The 18422-nt window shown below is 35.8% G+C and overlaps 1 protein-coding gene across 2 annotated transcripts in view; it reads left to right on the forward strand.

Moving 5' to 3' along the window:
• The window catches only part of GPATCH2 (G-patch domain containing 2), a 118445-nt gene that overhangs the window by 5847 nt on the left and 94176 nt on the right, over positions 1–18422 (forward strand). For both annotated transcript variants that reach the window (XR_005955952.1, XM_041477250.1), the window contains exons 2-5: positions 2449–3162; positions 8431–8492; positions 14685–14867; positions 15976–16055. Coding sequence is in view for 1 of the 2 variants with exons in the window: in XM_041477250.1 (XP_041333184.1) it covers positions 2449–3162; positions 8431–8492; positions 14685–14867; positions 15976–16055 (1039 nt within the window). In the remaining variant the exon portion in view is untranslated. The remainder of the gene's footprint in view (positions 1–2448; positions 3163–8430; positions 8493–14684; positions 14868–15975; positions 16056–18422) is intronic.

Raw genomic sequence — 18422 nt, forward strand, 5'->3', positions numbered from 1 at the left:
CAAAACACTTGAGGATGTTCACTTTTCTCAAGTTTCATCTTTTGATCTGGGAACCATCTGTATTGCAGTATTTTGGGAGGAATTCAGGGCAAGTTTCATTCAGATATAAAATATAAAATATGGACATATTGTGTTTGATCTTGAAGTATTTTGGAAGGCAAATTTTACCACCATACTCGTGCCATTATCTGGAGTAAATTGGTATGTCCACTCTAGGAGCTACATTGATTTTAGTGACATAGTTATCCATACAGATTAGGGATACTGAATTGAAGGAATTAATCATAAATTATGGTGCAAGGCATTAGTGTCCCTGTCTTCTCTTTCCCTTCTGCTTTATGCTGCAAGATCACTAAGAGAATGGGCTGCAAGAGATTTATATAAGCTAGTTCATATTCTGGCAGGTTAGCAGAAATCTGTTCATTTGGAGAGTTAAATCTGGGTTTAAGCCTACAAGTTCATGTTTTAGTGCACCTCCACTTCTATCAGTTTGCCATAGATGCAAAAGTTTGTGGCAGGAAGGGCTGAGCAGGTGTTTGAGGGAATTGGTGTCTCAGATTAACCCAAATGTGCTGCTGTTTGTCTGTTGAAGTGTTACGGCTTCTGTAAAATGAGTGCAGAAAAGCCCTTACATCTCTAGGGCATGACATTTCTGATACCTGCACCTCTGGGGATTGCCTGTCCTCATGGGTATTTAACAGGAGGGCTAAAAGGGTGAGTGCTCTCCCACTGCAGCTACAGCCATGGAGAAGTATGGGGTAGTGCATCTGTTTAAGCATCTTGTTAACCAAAGAGATTAAGGAAAAAGTGTCGCACTTTTCCAGAGCTGTCTTACCATTTACAAGACTATATAATTCTGCTGTACTAAGAGCCAAAGAAAATATTAAGAGAGAGTAATATGACTAGATGTTACATCAGGACAGGAAAAGAGGTATGGGAAATAATGCAAGTGACACAGCAGTTTTGAGAATTCAAAATAAACTTATATTTCTACCACTTCCGGTGCTTTTATTGTTCCTGCAATTGAAATGTTTAAAGTAAGTATTTCTGAAAATGGTTTAAAATGAGAATATATAACTTCTTTAGATATTTCATGAGCATTTGGATTTCTTTTTAAACATGTTCTTCATTTCCTCCATTAATATTTAAGACTGCCCATTCAGCCATCACCATTAGTACTTTTCATGTTGGAGTTTGTGCTAAGTGGCAGAGGGAAGCTGTCTGTGATCTGTCTAGGTGTTCTCCACAGCACCACTGAGTATGTGTAGAAAACTTGTTAATATAGGTTCCCCCAGCCATTTATATTGTAAAATTAAGAGTCTTGTTTTTAAATGTCCTCTGCATAATTTACTGAATGTACAATGTCTTTCACATATATCAGTTTGTGCAAGCAATAAAATTATTCTTTGCTTTACCTCAAGGAAAGGGGTCTTCTGATGTTTTGATATAATAGTCTAATTGCTCTGTATATGGAGAAGGTTCTCAGCCTTCAGAGAAGGATTAGAGTTCAGCAGCAATCATTTAATGTTTTTGTAATTACATTCATGTAATGCATGGGTGAACTTACTGAAGCGTAGTGAGTTAAAGACATGCTAAATGCTAGTGAAATTTGAAGAGGAAGAAGCAAAACATTAAAAGGGTAAGGCCTTAATTTGGCACTGTGTATGTAGGGATTTTTTTCCTTATGCAAGCATGAGATTCTATGGATGCAATTGCCTACATGTGATAGGAAACTTTGCATTCAATACTCTAGAATTATCTGTAGTTGGGTATTCTCTCAACCCAGTGTAAATTCATTGGATCACTATTTTTTAAAAATAAAACAGGTATCAGCCATTTGGAAAGACAGACTTATTTGCTAGTAGGAAAAAATTCCTATTATCCAAGAATTGCTGTCTTAACTTCATTTTAGCATTTAGGCAGCATTAAGAGATAATCATCCTTAAAAATATTTTATCATAATGAAAGTCTTAAGCAGAACTCATTAATGTAGTACATCAAGAAGAATATTATGCATTCCATTTCCCATTCTTAAATTTAGAATGTGCTCCTTACTCACAGTTAGAGTGAATGCTCACTGTTGATGCTCTTGCCATGTGGAATCCCTGACAGTCATATAAGTGTGATGAAATTAATTAAAACTAAGCAATAACAGTGAGGCCACAAACCAATGGGGGAACCCCCTGGCTGCCTCTTCTTTCCGAGACAGAAGGTTGGGAAGATACCTTTTAAAAGGAACTTATGCTGGTGTGCTTCAGATTCTGTAGGACTGGTTGGCAAGGTTTTGTCTCTTGGCAGAAAGAGTCAATGGCCATCCTATAAAGATTATTCTACCTTGCCTAAAGTGTCTAAAATTATTTTGCCCTATGAAGTTGTTGTAATTTATGCTTAGCACTTTTAATTCATTTGTTGTTTTCTTGTGTGGTTTTTTTCCTTTGAAATCTATAGGCATTTCAGTAGGACTATGGAGGAGCTGGTTCATGATCTGGTCTCGGCACTGGAAGAAAGTTCAGAGCAAGCCAGAGGAGGTTTTGCTGATACTGGAGATCATTCTCGAAGTGTGTCTTGTCTTCTAAAGAGACAGGCAAGGAAAAGGAGGGGACGGAAAAGACGTTCGTTTACCACCCATCACCCCTGGGAGACTGGTCATTGCCTAAGTGAAGGCTCTGATTCCAGTTTGGAAGAATCAAACAAAGACTACAGGGAAAATCATGCTACCAAGAAAGACCACAGTGATTCTGATGACCAGCTGTTGGTTGCTAAACGTAGGCCTTCCTCAAACTTAAATAACATTAGAGGCAAAAGACCTCTGTGGCATGAACCAGATTTAGCTGTGGACAGTTTGGGAAACAGAACTTTGCGCAGGAGGAGAAAGGTAAAACGCATGGCAATAGATCTGCCATCAGAAGTCTCTAATGCACTGACAATAACTCAACAGCAGGATAACAGCAGAGATCAAGAAATGGACAATAACAATAAATCATACCAGCACCAGGAGTTTTCCAAGAGCAAAGTGAAAAAAAGAAAAGTATCTGCAGCTCGACAAGGTCCAGAAATCTTGGATGAAGGAGTAGTTGTAGAAAACGAAGAAGTGAATCAAGCAAATAAGGACAAAATGGAATATGAGGAGCAAAAAGGCTCAGATGAGAACATGAGTGACAGGTTATTCTTCCTTTTTCTTTTTACACAAACTTTGGATAATGTTTGTTTGCATTTATTACTGTTGCTTGTATTGAGAATCTTGAGATTTTTTCTTGATTCCAGAGTTTAAATTCTAGCACCAATAGTATCTGTTTTAACAATTTACTCTTATTTTTTTACATTACTATTTTTTATATATTAGTTGTTCAGGTTGAGGAATTCAGCATAAAACAGAGAGTGATGTAGCAGAGGAATAACCAAGAAAACAGTTTAGTGAAATGATATGTTCTAATTGTTTCAAGATCAAGAATGACAAAATACACATATGAATTACACAGGTATTTCTGGATATTTCAACTGGTAACAGTTGTCAGATAAGAATTTAGTGTTTTTCCAATTTCTAGACATTGGTGCTTTGTTTGTTATCTCTATTTGTCAGAAAGGTTGTCAGTGTTTAGAGTCACCATTTAGACAGTATGTTTTGGTGTATCATGGGCATAAAATGTCTGCAGGTTGCCAAGGATATATATCATTTACGAAATGCAAAAACCAATTTACAGTTCAGAAACACCTGAGCTTACCATTAGAAAAATGGAGGAATGATGACCCTTTGGCAGTACACCTCATCCATCCATTCCAGACAACAGTCATACTACATTGGTAATTGTTTCCAAAGTACTATTTTGACAACACAGTAAGGTGTAAGTCATTTTTCCACTGTGCACAGGGGATGTTAACTATGTTGGTTTTGTTTATTCCACATGCAGAAGTGTCAGCAAGACAGGCACGTCTTGAAAGATATAATTTCGATCAGTTCCCTTGACGGCACAGGTGTCCCTGTTTTTTTTTTTGTAGGCATTTTATCTATAAACTGTTAAGCCTTTTCCTTACTGGACAGGTGGAACTGAGGTGCAGAGAGTGGTTTTAACCAGAGCAGTCAGATTGGTTACTGTAATAACAGCAGCATTGGTAAGTGACTAACTCCAGTTATAGTCAGAAAAGTCCTAAGTCTTTTTGTTATGTACTAGCTCTGTCCTTCACCTGTGAACAAGAAGCAGCTGGAAGAGCTGAATAAGTCCCAAGCCTTAAGCATTTTTCCTTACATGTTAATTACTAGAGCAGAACTCATCCTTCAGGGCAGCCAGGGTACACATCTCCCTGTGACATGCAAGTTAGGAGTCTGTGCTGTCAGGAAGCCGTTAGAAAACTTGTCTTTTCTTTGACAATACTTGGAGTCTGTTCCTCCAAGTCTGGGACAGATGTTTAAAAATTTCCCTCACACTAGGAGCCAGCGTTTTTCATATCTCCATAGTCTTGTTGCATTTTTTATTTATGAAAGACTTTCTGTTATGCTACAAGGGTAACAGTTCTTCAACTCAAAAGTTCTATAGCTAATTTTTGGGTGGAGAGAAGAGTGATCAATAAGGATAATCTCTTGTAGACTCCCAGAACTAAACAAAACAGGTCAGTCTGAATCTTCTTTCTGAAAAGAAACATTATTATTGGAAAAATTGATCATCCTCTTCAAAATGCTTGATGTTTTGTTACCCCAAATGCTGCTTTTGCTCAAGTCATATTCCAAATGCTTGTATATGGCCCCAGTAAATAGTCTTTAAAACCATTCTCATCTTCATAAGGTTTTCTGCTCATGCACACAGTTGAGTGTGTCATTCTACTGAATTTCTTTCAATGGTCAGCTGTACCAGAAAGCTTTGAAATCACTGAATTAGACAACTTGCATTTCATAGTGTGGTTAGAAATCTGCTGTATCTAAGGCTCTCAGGTGATACAGTATCATAATATTTTGTATGTGCATAATTTTAACTTGTTTTAATCTAACTTTACTTAGTTGCAATGGTGCCTTTATTAGAGATCATTTAGCTAGAAGAATTTGAAGGAATCATCAAACTCTTAAGAAAAGTCTGTTCTGAAAGTGAAAGCGTAGATTTTAAAAGGGCGGATGGGATTGTATAAGATACAAAGAGCTAACAAAGCATCTTGAATAACACTTGCACTTCAGCAGCACTTGCTGGAAGAGGAAGAATAAAATGTATACAAAGTTGCTTTTGTTTTGTACGCAATGGTGTGTGCAGTAGTATTCAGTACAGTAGTTCAGTAATTGTTAAAAATAGGACTAATTTTTTAGAAGTTTGTTTTTTAGAACCAAAACAAAACTGATAATTTTTAATGGGAGTTAAATTGCTTGGCTCTAAAACCAGTCAGAAGTTTTCAGTATACGTGACATTATTTGAAAATAACATGTTTTGGAAGTGCACATTTAAAATGTTAAATTGCACTTCTTTGACAGTTCTTTATGTCTGTATGTGAGTGTTCAAACGCCAAACACCAATAACCAGGTTTTAAGTGTATGATTCTGAAGCTGGGAGGAGGACTCTTCAAACTTTTGAAATGTCGGCATCTAAATGCTCCCAAAGATGAATTCCTGGGAGGATTGTTTTAAGCACTGGAAATGAGATTTTTGTGATCAGAACTTATCCATCCTTATCCTCAATGTACAGCTTTTGGTCAGTTTCAGCCAAATTCAGCAGTGTGTGATGTTCTGGGTGCTATTTAATTCCCACAAGCTTGGGCACTTGTTTGTGTTTGAAGTGACTAAAGAGAGGTGAAATCTCAATTCCCTGTTTTGAAAGAGAAGTATCAGTGAAGCTCAGAGGCACCACCCACTGTGGCTAGGGGGAAAACAGGAGCTGGTCAGGTCCTGGGGACAGCACAAAGCTCCCATGTCTCATAAAAAACCAAGGCACCAGATAGCTCATTAGTCGTAGGAACTGCAAATGGCAAATATTTCTTCTTTGTTTCCAGAAATACAGAAGTAAGGACGTGAAAGCTTTTTGGATAGCTTAGCTGTTCTTCCAAATTTTTGCTTGCACACACTATTTTATAGGACTAAAAGGATTCTGTGTGTTTTTCCATTTTCACTGAAGTCTTCCTGGGAGTGAGATTCTTATTACAAAGCAAAGGAAGAAGCAGTATACTCTGCAAAATTATATTAAAACTGGAAATGTATTCTATCATAGCAGCTTTCATCTACTTGGCTATTAATGTATTAATTCCAGAGGTTTTAAATTTATTCGGTGAAATGACTGCCCTGTAGCAATTATCTCAACTGTAATCCCTGCCCAATGTGACTGTGGTCTGAGGAGAGTGAACACTGTGGCTGCCATGGATATGCCAGTGTTAGTTTGAATTCTTAACTTTCTTTAGAATTTTTTCAAAAATTTCAAGTGGTTATGTTTTTATGTGCTGACTAGTCCTTCAGTGAGAATTATTTCACAACTTAAATATCTTACTTAAAAAAGGGATGGAGACTGTTCTTAAAATTGGAAATTTTGGTTGGGAAATTGGCTGAAATATCAGGGTTTAAAGGATTTCCTGACTTTATTTTAAAACATGCAATTAAACAATAAATGCACAAGAAGAATCTATGAAGAAGGGATGTTGTTTACTTCAAAATGGATGATGTAAAATTGTGCGCAATGAAATCCAGACAGTGAAGTCATCTGTGTTATACTTAAAGTGAGGATGGGATGTTTGCTAAAAGGGAATTAATTACTAGGACTTGAAATATTGGAAAGTTCAAGTCTTGGTGTTCCTCACAAAAGATGGTTCCATTTTTATTGCATGCACATCACCTTACTTCTTCTTAGGGCAATTGTGCAAGTGCTTAAGTCTGTTCTGATTCTGTTCTGTATAAGATATAGTGTGAGTGTTGCTTATGCATCAAGACTTTGGATAAGCCTAAGATACAGCAAAGATTAAGGCAACTTAATCTTCAAGCACAGAGCTATGTCTATATATATATATAGATAGATATATATAGATATATATATGCTTTAAAAAACCCAAATATGACTTTGTGTCACCTGCTACCATATTGTGTTCCAAATCCTGCTGGGATGCCTCCCAAAGGAAGATACTAAAAACAAATATATATGCTTATAATTAAATATGAATTAGATGAATTGTATATAGTTCATATATTCATATGAATAATTAATATATTAAAAAAACCCAAGACTTGCTTTTGTAAGAAATCAGAATTTAAAAGGACATAATTTCCTCAAGTGTGCTAGTTATTTGATAGAAAAATAAAAATAATTTAGTATTAAAAATAAAAATAATTGGAAACAGTTGATTTTAAGTATAGGACAGCATGCAAATTGTAATATGAATGAGTATACAAAGGTAAGCAGACATAAAGTTTTTGTGAGTGGCTTGTACGGGCACATCAAGAGTAGCCATATTATTTATAAAATATACTTGAATTTGCGTGCTGAACTGAAGTGTTTGGGTTTTTTTTCAGGTTGTTCTACATCTCAAACTAAGTAAAATGTGATAAAAATTTTGGTGAGAATATTAACTCTATAACATAGCTACTACCTTGATAAAAAGTGAAATAAAGGGTTTACAGAAAAGTCCTTTTGTGTGAATCTCAACAAAGTGCTATCTGTGTTATTAAAAAACCAGTCTGATTTAATATTTAGGGACACGTGGATTATTGTATGTAACAATGCATTCAGCAAAGAACTGAATACCTACTCATGTCTTTAAATTTAGAGATGTGTGTGCTTGTTGTATACACACATTCTAATTTTAACGCCATGCTGGCAGTCATAGCAAAGTAAACTGTGCTTTGTTTTTTTTTTTTTTTTTTTTTTTTTTGTTGTTGTTGATGTTATGATCATGAATCATATTTATTTTCTTCAGAGTGACCTTTATTTTGATTTAATTGGCTACCTTTGTTATAAACTTTTTCTGTGCTCCCCGAGTAGTACGTCATGAAATCTTAAGCAGTATCTTTTCCACAGTATTTGCAAATGATGTTCAGAAAGGTAATTCGATTTTCAAACTCTTATATTTCATGTGCTGAAGGAAGGCTTAGGCTGCTTTTGATTGAGACTTTTTCCTATTTTATTGAGCAGTGGTGTTCCAGGATCAAGCTGAATTGCACAGTATAAGAAGGGAGCAGTGAGCATTTGATGGAAGGAGATAATAAAATGCATCAATTGTGTCAGCACCTCGTTGCAGCCACATCTGGCTTAATGTCAGGGTACCATTAGATTCCTGTGGTTTTATGTGCCAAAAATAATATGCTTTGTAGTTAATGGAACTGGGATATTTGCAGTTTGATTAAAAAGAATCATCCTATTTTCTCTCCCATCTCTGTTGAGCTTAAGTTCAATCTGAGCACAGCTTTGTCTCCTTAAGATTTTACGACTGAAAGATCAATTGTTCTTTTCATCTGTTTCTCTCTTTCTCTTATTACAGTGAATCCAGCAGTCTGAGCAGCAGTGATGCTGGTTTGTTTACCAATGATGAGGGAAGACAAGGTATTGAAACAATCTTTCCCTTCTCCACCCCTCAAACCACATCAGTTGAAATTCTGTAAGCGTTACAAGTTATTTCATAGGTTAATTATTGTATTTCAGTTTCTGTTACTGTTTTACTGAGTGGAAGTATAGCTTGCTTTCTGTTTTTTTTTTTTTTTTTTTTTTTTTTTTTTGTTTGTTTTTTATGTTAACAGAGGGTGTCTTGAGTACATGACTTAGTCAAAAGCTATGTTGAGAATCAGCCTCTGTAATGTGAATGAAGGAAGGAGAAAGTCAATCTGATAGAAGCAAAGGAAAAGCCTAGATGTGATAAACAAAGCTGGAAGAGGACAGGATTAAAATGTATTAAGGGAAGAAATTGCTGGTTTTATTTTGTAGTTTCAAAGCTAGACTCTAATTTCTGTCTAACCAGTGTCCCTCCTCCAGGATATCTATCTAATCAATATCTAATCTTTAACATCTGTATATATCTATGTTCAGAGCATCAGCAGCTTGACCTCATTTGTAGTTCAAATTTTCTGCACTTCTGACTTCAGGTTTCTGCTAAGTCAAGTGGAGAACCAGAGATTGATAAATGTTGTCTGGTGAAATACTTGGTTTAAATGATGTGCCTGCCATCACTTAGAAGTTTGGGTAGCAAAGGACAAGAGGTTCCTTTTCTTCTGAGCAACATTTGTTTGTTTTGTGTTTTTGAGATCAAGAACCACATCTCATTTATTTCAGACAAATAGTATTTATAAAACTTCAATTAATTCCCAAATTCATCATTTGGGATACACATTCTAGGAAAGTGACTAAAGCAGCAATTTCTTGGAGCATTTGACCACTTAAATAAATAGCTGAGTATTTAGTTATGAACTTTGGAGTGCCTGATCTTGTGACCTTTAATATTTTCCAAAATTTTTCAGAAAGGATATGGAAATAAATTTTCTTACAGTACCTAATCTTCTGTGGACAGAATCTCAGAAGAGTTTCAATTTTTATGATTTGATTAAAGAAAACCAGGTGTAGCTCTAATTGGGATAGTTCTAGATACATGCTAATTCTTATCAATTGCTACGATATGAGAAAATTGTTGAGACTTGAAAATCCTCTCTTCAACTTCTAATATGTGCTGTACCATCTAACATTTTTTAAAACTTAGGTATTATTTTCCTTTCTCTGTTCCAGTCTTCCAGCTTTGTTTGATTTGTTTGGTTCCCATGAAGTTCTCATCTGAGCCCAGCCATGTTTGCCTTCCTTTTCCAAGTTACCCAAGTGCTTATATTAGGTCATATGAGAGGGCACAAGTAGCTCTCTTGTTGTGCTCTGTCCCACTGTGGTAATTCCTTCTGGCAGAAGTAATTGATGCTCAGTTTTGGCAGGCCCAATGTGGCAAATGTTTTTATTCTCTGAAACATTGCAAACCCTGAAGAGTTAGTCAGCAAAAGCTTAAAGGTAATGGAAAATGTTTTGTGATGGTACTGTCAGGGAAGAAGGTAGCTGCTGAACTATTAAGAAACCTCAAGTGACTTTTTGTGGGTTGTATTTTCTTCAGAGGTTTTCAAATTGGATATTTTAGGGCTAAGATTTAATAGATAGGAAGAATACTGTGATTCTATCAAGCTCTTAAGTATGGAGGTAGAGGAATCTGCCAACAAAGTAATTGAAAGACCTGAGCAGCAGCTGAAGCTTATGTATGAGAAATCCTCATGACTTCCCTTTTTTTTTCCTCTTTTTTCCTTTTGTTCCAGGTTGTATTTTCTTGGCTGTTTTGCAATTATTAAAAACTTTAACGATAAAGCAGTGTTATGCCTGGTGTACGAAAATTTTACAAGATTCTTGAACCAAAATATCTAGTTTTGCATTGCAGCATAAAATAGCAACTCTGTGATAGGCCTAACTAGTAGGATCTCCTGCAGTTTCAAGGCACTGCACAGGTCAAAGGCACTTTACAAGTTAAGCTTTCAACAGAATGTTAACAAAACTGTTGTTATTCAGACACTAGTGGATGATACCCTGTTTTGGGCAAAGAAATAGTTAAATTGCAAGGATGTTCTTTAATGAGCTTTATGGCTTGGGTATAGCAAAGAAAACATACTGTGTGTTCCTGGTTCATCTATACTTGTACACTTGGGGAAATTCAAAGTTGACTTAAGACTTCTTAAATCATGGCATGCAGCACTTGAAATGTCCTTTAAGATCTAAGCAAGTAGGAAGGAAAATTATGTTAATAAAGTGTTAAACAGTTAAAATTGGAGAAGGTCCGAGAATGTCAGAGTTCCACTGTGGATGTGGCTAACTGTTTAAAGGTAGTGGTTCATTATTTTACCATTAAACGTATATTCATTGCTGTGTCCTTTATGAAGATGACCCAGTACTGATTCAGTAGAAGAATTCTAGTGAGGAACTAATTTGGACCTTGTACAGCATGTCAGTAGCTGCAGGTGACAGACAGGGCGTGTTTCTCCATACGGAAAAGAATTGGAGTGTGCAATGCAAAGTGAAATCACACTAGATTTGAGCTGTTGTGGCAAATAAGTTTATAGTCTTTGCAGATGGAAAAGAAATAAGATGAGGTTGTTGAATACTACTACCTGAGTAGTTCAAATCCTAAATATTTATATATCGTATCTTTTATATGTATGTCTTTTGTCAAGGTAACTCTGTTAAGCACAAAGAGCATGATGCAGTGTTCCTCTGTGAAGGGGGAACTTCAACTTCTGCTTTCCTGAAACTCCTGGATGTGTTACAGTGAATATCCTGTTATTTCCAAATGATTATTGCAGCTGTTAGCAGTGGTTTTTTTTTACCTAGAAAGAGATACACTGGTCCTGGAAATGACACTGAAATCCCGGGGTATTCACAGACCCTGTGCTCTTGTTCTCTGTGTGCGGGTTGGTGGATAATGGAGCAGCACAGTATCATGTGGTGTTTGTAGGACACTGATGCCAAACTTTTCACAGGAACCTCTCAAAGTATGTTGTGGTTGTTCTAGGCAAGCGTTCTAGGCAAGGTTGTTCTTGGCTGCTTGTGAGCCTGATCTGGCCATTTTGTAATAAAACAGAAAGGGTGGTAAAACTCTCTCTTAGTGTGCAGTGGAAAGTTGGTTTTAAAACTTTCGCTAAAGTAAGAACTGCTTTAGCTAAAGTAAGATTCAGGTATAGCTTTTCTGAACATGAAAGTGATGGTGATGCAGAAGGTGTCTGTCCATAGAAAAAACATGAGAAGCTCACATAAAATAATTTTCTAACTTCTAAAAGAAGAAAGCAAGGAATTTAACATGAGAGCAGTAGTTAGAGAAATATGTAGACATAATAATATGGAGTGAAATTTAGAGAAACAGTAATTGGAGGGAGGAGATGGCCTAAAAATAACTAAAAAAACAAATGGATTAAGCCAGAAACTGGCCTGGAAATTTTAGGATTGAAGTTGGCATTTCTGAGCCTTAAATTGACTTTATTGTACTGATCAGCGCAGTTATATTTCAATGTAAATTACTTTGAAGTAATTCCTTGAAGCATTAACCGTACACATAAACAAGTTTGATGTATTTTAAAAATGTGTGTAGGAGGATGCATGGGCTCTATTTTTGGAGATCTGGTGGTTTTTCTACCTTTCCTGTACCTTGGAAAATACTGTAATTTGCTGTAGTCCTGTGCTGAATCAGCATCCTAAAAGGAAAGGACATTGTAGTGCATCTTTGGAAGTCAAAAATGTTGTTTTCAGCTTTTAGTATTCCTAAGATCACATTTGCTATGAATACTTTGCTGCCTTTTGAGAGCTGCAAATTAAAGTAGGATAAAATCCGAGTGTTTGGTTACCAAACTCTTGAATGGGGAGGCCTCTGTGTTTTATAGCTTATATGTATGAGGTAGGGAATTAATTAAATGCAGTGGTCTTCCCTGGCTCTGAAAGTGGCATCCCTTCAAGGTGGAGCAACTGGTAAGCAAAATACCTGTGAATGGTGTCACCTGGATAAGAATAGTAGTAATAGGCTTACATTTGCCTTAAGGTGATAATATGATTTAAAATATTCAGAGGATTCAGAGTTGTTTAATTTCACAGACAAGGAAGCTAAAAACCAAGTATATCTGTATGCTGCTGTCATGTGGAAAAATACTAAGAGGTTCAGATCTGAAGTCTGCCTTTGGCTGTAAGCAACAGAAGTGCTTAGGGAAGTGTATAATAGCATAAAAATTAAGGTATCTAAAACAGAAAATTGCTTGACATACTAATATCCCTGTTGCACAAAAAGGAAAAGTAATTTCATATTTTCTTCCCCAAGAACTGCTATTGGGTATATAGCAAAGATATCGTTTCCTTCCATAGCTGTTCTTTGCCTTATTGCACATTCCACCAACCCAGTCTGAAACTGTAGCTTTCTTCCAAGACTGCACTGCTTGCCTCTTACAGCTACTGTCCCTGAACTCATCATAGAACTGTCATTTCAGAATTCTGTGCTTACCTCCATGGACGAATTATGCGTAAGAGGGTGACTTTTGAGCTCCTGATAGTATTTCTTGTTAGTGAAGGCATCTGGAGTTCTCATGACAAAATACAGAGACAAAGTTTAACAAATGTATAAGTTTGGAAAGTGCTTCCAAACATAAAGGTTTGGAAAATCAAAACAAAGGATTTCAACCTTAGCTCTGAAGCACAGACCAATCTAATTAAAAGGTGTGGGTCTCCTTCTGCCACCACCAGTGTCCCAATTAAGTATTCTTAGAGCTCCTTCAAAAAGCCCATGCCTGGCTGTAACAAAATGAGGATGGAATTAATGGTGAATGCCTCTGTGAAATGTCATAGCTATAAATGAGGATTAGCATGAATAGGGAGAGCAGGCAGAAATGCTTCAGGAATGCGTAGAAATTTAAATCTTTTTTTGACCTGTGTATCTCTTCTCACCTTTGTTTTCCCCTTCCTCCATCTGAAAGTTCCTGTTCTGTAGCCTCTGCTAATTTTGCTTTTAGTAGTGATCATTAAAGGTGTAAGGATCCCATTTCACCTACAAGAGACCAGTGAAGGGCTTTATTTTTCCATATTTTCTAGAAGTACTTGAATGTTTACAGACATTTTCACTTGTGCTTGTTCTCAAATATTCTTTACATTGCAAGAGTTTATTTGGAGAAAGTGTGTTGGATTTTATTTTTCATGAAATTTTGGCTTTGGTTTTCGTCATTTGTGTTTCCCCACTGTGGCATTGAGTGACGATGAAACTTTGCACAAATGCGTTTTTATTCTTGAAATCTGTCTTACAAATCTTACATTTGTATTCTTCCCTAATTTATTTCCAAATGCAAATGGAAATGTCAAACAAATAGTTTATGTGCAGAAATAACGAAACATGGTTTGGATAGTTTGAAGTAGAATAAAATGTACAGCACATACCTAATCTAAGTTTCAGGTAGAGTAAAGGAAATTTCCCATCTCTTTTGAAGCTATTTTCTGTTCTGAAACTAGATGGTGTGTATGAAAGGACATGTTTTAAAACAAACATAAAAATTTAGTTGCCAGTGTGGTTATGAGCTAATTTTAAGATCAAATTTTCAGTCTTGTATTTTCAGTCTTGTCTTATTTCTTAATTTAAATCCAGGTATTTAAATTCTACATAGATAAATATTGTCAGTAAAAATTACCAACTTTGTGTTATAATGCAGTATAATTCTCAATCATGTGATACTGTCAGTTTTCATTTAATATCAACTTTTTCAAAACTTTTTTCTAAATGAACTTAATCAGATTAACTTCATTTAGTCACATCTGTTCATGATTGTTTTCCCTTTTTACTAGCCATACAAATCATGAAATTAAGCTAATTATATACCATTATCAGCTGCAAAGAACCAGTTTCAGTTTTATACCTTTTAATTCCCTGCAGGAGATTAAGGCTTGTTTTTTTGTGAATATGTAAAGTGCAGTAACTTAAATGGATTTCCCCACAGTTATTGCCAAAAGGATTAACTAGTTTATTATTGTTTTCACTATTGTAAATTGGCTTTAAAGCATTACATTTTATGATGTTTCATTGATGGCAATGCTATTAAGAAACATTTTCCAAATAAAACTGTTATATAGGAGTAATTGTTATACAGCTATAAAGTGAAAGAAATAATAATCCTGTCAGAGTATTTATTGATGGTAACATCTGATTTTTATCTTCTCTGCTCCTCCCTCTTTTTTGGGGGATTTGGGGACCCTGCCCTCACACAGGTGATGATGAGCAGAGTGATTGGTTTCATGAAAACGAATCAGGTGGAGCATGTGGAATTACAGGGGTCATTCCATGGTGGGAACAAGAAGACTCCACAGAACTGGAGAGAGAATTGCCTGACCCAGTCTTTGAAAGTATCTTAACTGGTACTTTCCCTCTTATGTCCCGCTCAGGAAGGAGAGGTAAGTAGCAAATCAAGCAAAAGCAAGCTGTAGAATCACTTGGGTACAGTAGAAGGATATCTGTGGATTATATTAAATATGTAAAATGTGGACAAGTCTTGGAGTTACCCATTTGTTTCCTTGAACTGTTAAATTTTTAAGATGTCATTAGAGAGAAATAACTCAAAGTCAATTATTAGAAAAGTCAGAAGGTGGAAAATGGCTCATTTTGATGACCTGCTGTTTTTATTTCTTTCAATGTTTGCATTGAGAATTTTTCAACATTATTTGAAATGAAACCTGATGTTCCATTGTGCTCCTGGCTTCTACTGTAATACATAGAATTCTGTAGAAGTTCATTAATTTAAAGGCTGGAAAGACTAACGTGACCGTCTGCTTTGCTTTATGGCCATGTTGTTTGTATAGAAGAGGGAAGAGCATGCTCTTCTAGAGCATGGATTGAGACTGTAATTTAGAAAATATCCTTTTTATCTATTTGTAAAATACTTCCAACCACTGTGGATCCAGTGTAACCAATGGTAAGCTCTACCAATGTTGGATTGCATTTACAGCTAGGAATTCACTCTTGTCCACAGATTGAAGTTGTCAGACCTCAGCTTGCTGCCAGAGAATTTTGTTGTACCTTCCTCTGCCACAAGGACCTTCTATCCCATTCAAATACAAATCTGAGCAGTGGTCCAATCACTTTTAAACTACTTTGCACGCTGAATGTATTGAATCCTTCTGTGAGGATTATTCTCTAGATGCTTGGATTGCTTTAGAGGACTTGGTCTCTGCAGATTGGCCAGATTTCATGTTTTATACTGATAAGGAAGTTGTAAGTGATGCAAAAATCATTTTTCTACTGTAGTTCTGCTGTGTTCTGCTTGCTGCCAGCTGTGCACAGATGTAGGATGGTAGTAAGAATAGCTGCAAAATTTTCAATTTTCATGACAGTTTATTCTTTCTCTTACTTTTCCCATTCTGTGCTCTATGTTTCCACCAGTAAAATGTTTGGCAATAAGATGGTTTTGTTTAACAGAATTCTTATTGATAGATTGGTATGTAAAGGTGAATTGTATTGGTTCCATGGTAGAGAAAATATTCTTAAACTTCTTCTTTTTTATAGGTTTCCAGAGTAGATGTAGTCATCTTCATGGAATGCCAGCAAGGAACATAAAAAAGGCTTCAGGAAACCAGAATGCACTGGTAGGTGTTTTCTTTTTTGTAAGCTCATGTGCACTGTTCTGGGAGGTTATTAGAAAAGCATATTGCTCTAATGTTTTGGATGGATAATGGAACTGGAAGACTTGGTGCCACTGCTCCCTGAGTGTATGTTTACTCTTTTTAAATATTCTGACATCCCACTGCAGAAGAAAGAGTCTGATACTGTTTCTCAGTACTTGTTTTGACCTAAGCAAAGGAAAAAGTTTTCAGTGCAGGTGTATGTGTGTGCATGTATAAGTTACTACTTTTAGTATATATCTTATGTCTGTATGAAAACATGTTTCAATTTTATTATGAAAATCGAATCAATTTCTTTTCTGATAATAAAAAAAACTTTCAGGATGCATTGTGGTACAATTCAGGTAATTTTTTTATCCCAAAAATCTGTTTTGAAAAATATGTCCCTGTTTTCTTTTGTTTGGTTTACACCTGTGTGGTCAGACAAAAAGGGTATATACAAAAAAAAATTAAAACAGGTTATCCAAGTGCCTGCCATAGAGATCATGCATTTCTTTGTACTGAGCCTGTTCTAAAGCCGGAACTACAAATGGGATGTTTGGGGTTTTCTAGTACCTACAGCCCTAGGAGCAATGTTTTTAAGTGGAGGAAAAAATTCACCTGTTTTTGCATTTCTGTGCAAACTAATACTTGGATTTTCCTACAGCTTTTGCCTAAAATAAGTTTCTAATAAGTTTTTTGGGAATTTTTTGGAGAAGGGCATGATGAGAAGAGAAATTTGACTTTTTACATTTAAATTCTAAAATGTATTAATTATAGCCCAGTCTATTCCTTTCTTATAAGAAAAAGAGGATGTGGGAGATCCTTTATCTGATGTAATAATCATAGGCCAGGACAATAAATATTGCAACATGGATATTCTTTATTATTTGACAACATTAAATATTTTCAGATTTAAGTTGCCTAAGCAACATGAGATCCTTCTGAGAAATATAAGAGTTATTATATGTGGAGAAAATAGAATGGAACTGCTAGAAATTGAATTCATTTTGAAGAGGCAAGATTTTTGTAATTGAAGTTCCTGTCCAATAATTGCCATTTGGAGCTGAATAAGATGCTTTAAAACCTTGGCCTGTGATCTTTGCTGTTAGTGGTTGTGAATTAGATGAATGCTATCTAGTTCTTGGTTTCCTATCTACCTATTTTTATTTTTGGTTCAGTGCTTGCTTGAGCATATCTGGGATTTGTAGCCCATTTTCTAGGCTTATTGCAATTTCACTCTGGTATTTTATAGGAGCTATTATAACTGATAGGTTAGCTTCATGGTACTGATGATACATGGCTAAACTACCCTAAAACCTTCCTTTTCCTCTAAATTGTAAAAAGGTGATTAAATTTCAGTTGATGAAGATATACTGTGAATGCATATATATAATAAAAAATCCTTATGTTTATTTTCTGCTATGTTTTCTGAATTGTCCTTAGGAGCCCATTTTGTCTTCCAGTCGTGACATCCCATATATAATTATGGTGTTGTAGTTCCCTTTGTAACAAAAATCCAGGCCAATCTACTAAAACTGATAATTCAATTACCTCCAGTTATTAAATATATGTCATTTGCATGATGTTGTGGAAGAAGGCGGGCATGTGAATGTAGCTTCTGAGTCACTATGCTTAGGCAGGAGTCACAAATAGAGGGGATGTCCTGTTAGCTCTGCAGATGCAGTTTTTCTGACCTCCTTAATGACTATTTATGTTTGTGGGCACATCTGCTGCATCTGTCTTTGCAAATATAAACCAGAGCTCGTGTGCTTCCTTTTGTCGGTGATTGCTTCTTAAAGAAAATCTTCTTTAGATACTTAAATCCAATTACAAAAAAAAGTAATTTAATACCTGTGACATCTGATAACACAGAACAAGAAGTAATTACTGTTATAGTTAGATGGTAACAGTGAAGAAGAGCAAGAATGCTATAAGAAAGATTAGTATCCTGAGGAAAGACCACTGCAGACTTGAGTTATTGAACAGAATTGTGGTGTGAAAGAATTCTTTTCTAGCAGCATGGAGTTTGATGTCTGTATCACTGCTTTTACACAGACCTGAAACGGAGACAATGTTTAAAAAAAAAAAAAAAGAGATACACTACCTAAAGGATGCACATTATATCTTCTGTTCAGTCTAAGGGATGGTAATTTGTATCCAAGGAATGTGAGCATACAGTTGGCCTTTTACATGCAGTCAAGGCTTAAGCTTTTTTGAAAAGCTTGGTTGAAGGTTCACAATTATAGCAGCCTGCAAAGCCTGGGTGAGATCACAGGTTTGGGGAAGACAGAGGATGAGAGTATAACCTGGCTGGTTATACTCTCATCCTCTCTCAGAAAGTGTTTAATG

This window comes from Pyrgilauda ruficollis, unplaced genomic scaffold, assembly GCF_017590135.1.
Source record: "Pyrgilauda ruficollis isolate IOZ18807 unplaced genomic scaffold, ASM1759013v1 scaffold4, whole genome shotgun sequence".
Classification (NCBI taxonomy): Eukaryota; Metazoa; Chordata; class Aves; order Passeriformes; family Passeridae; genus Pyrgilauda; species Pyrgilauda ruficollis.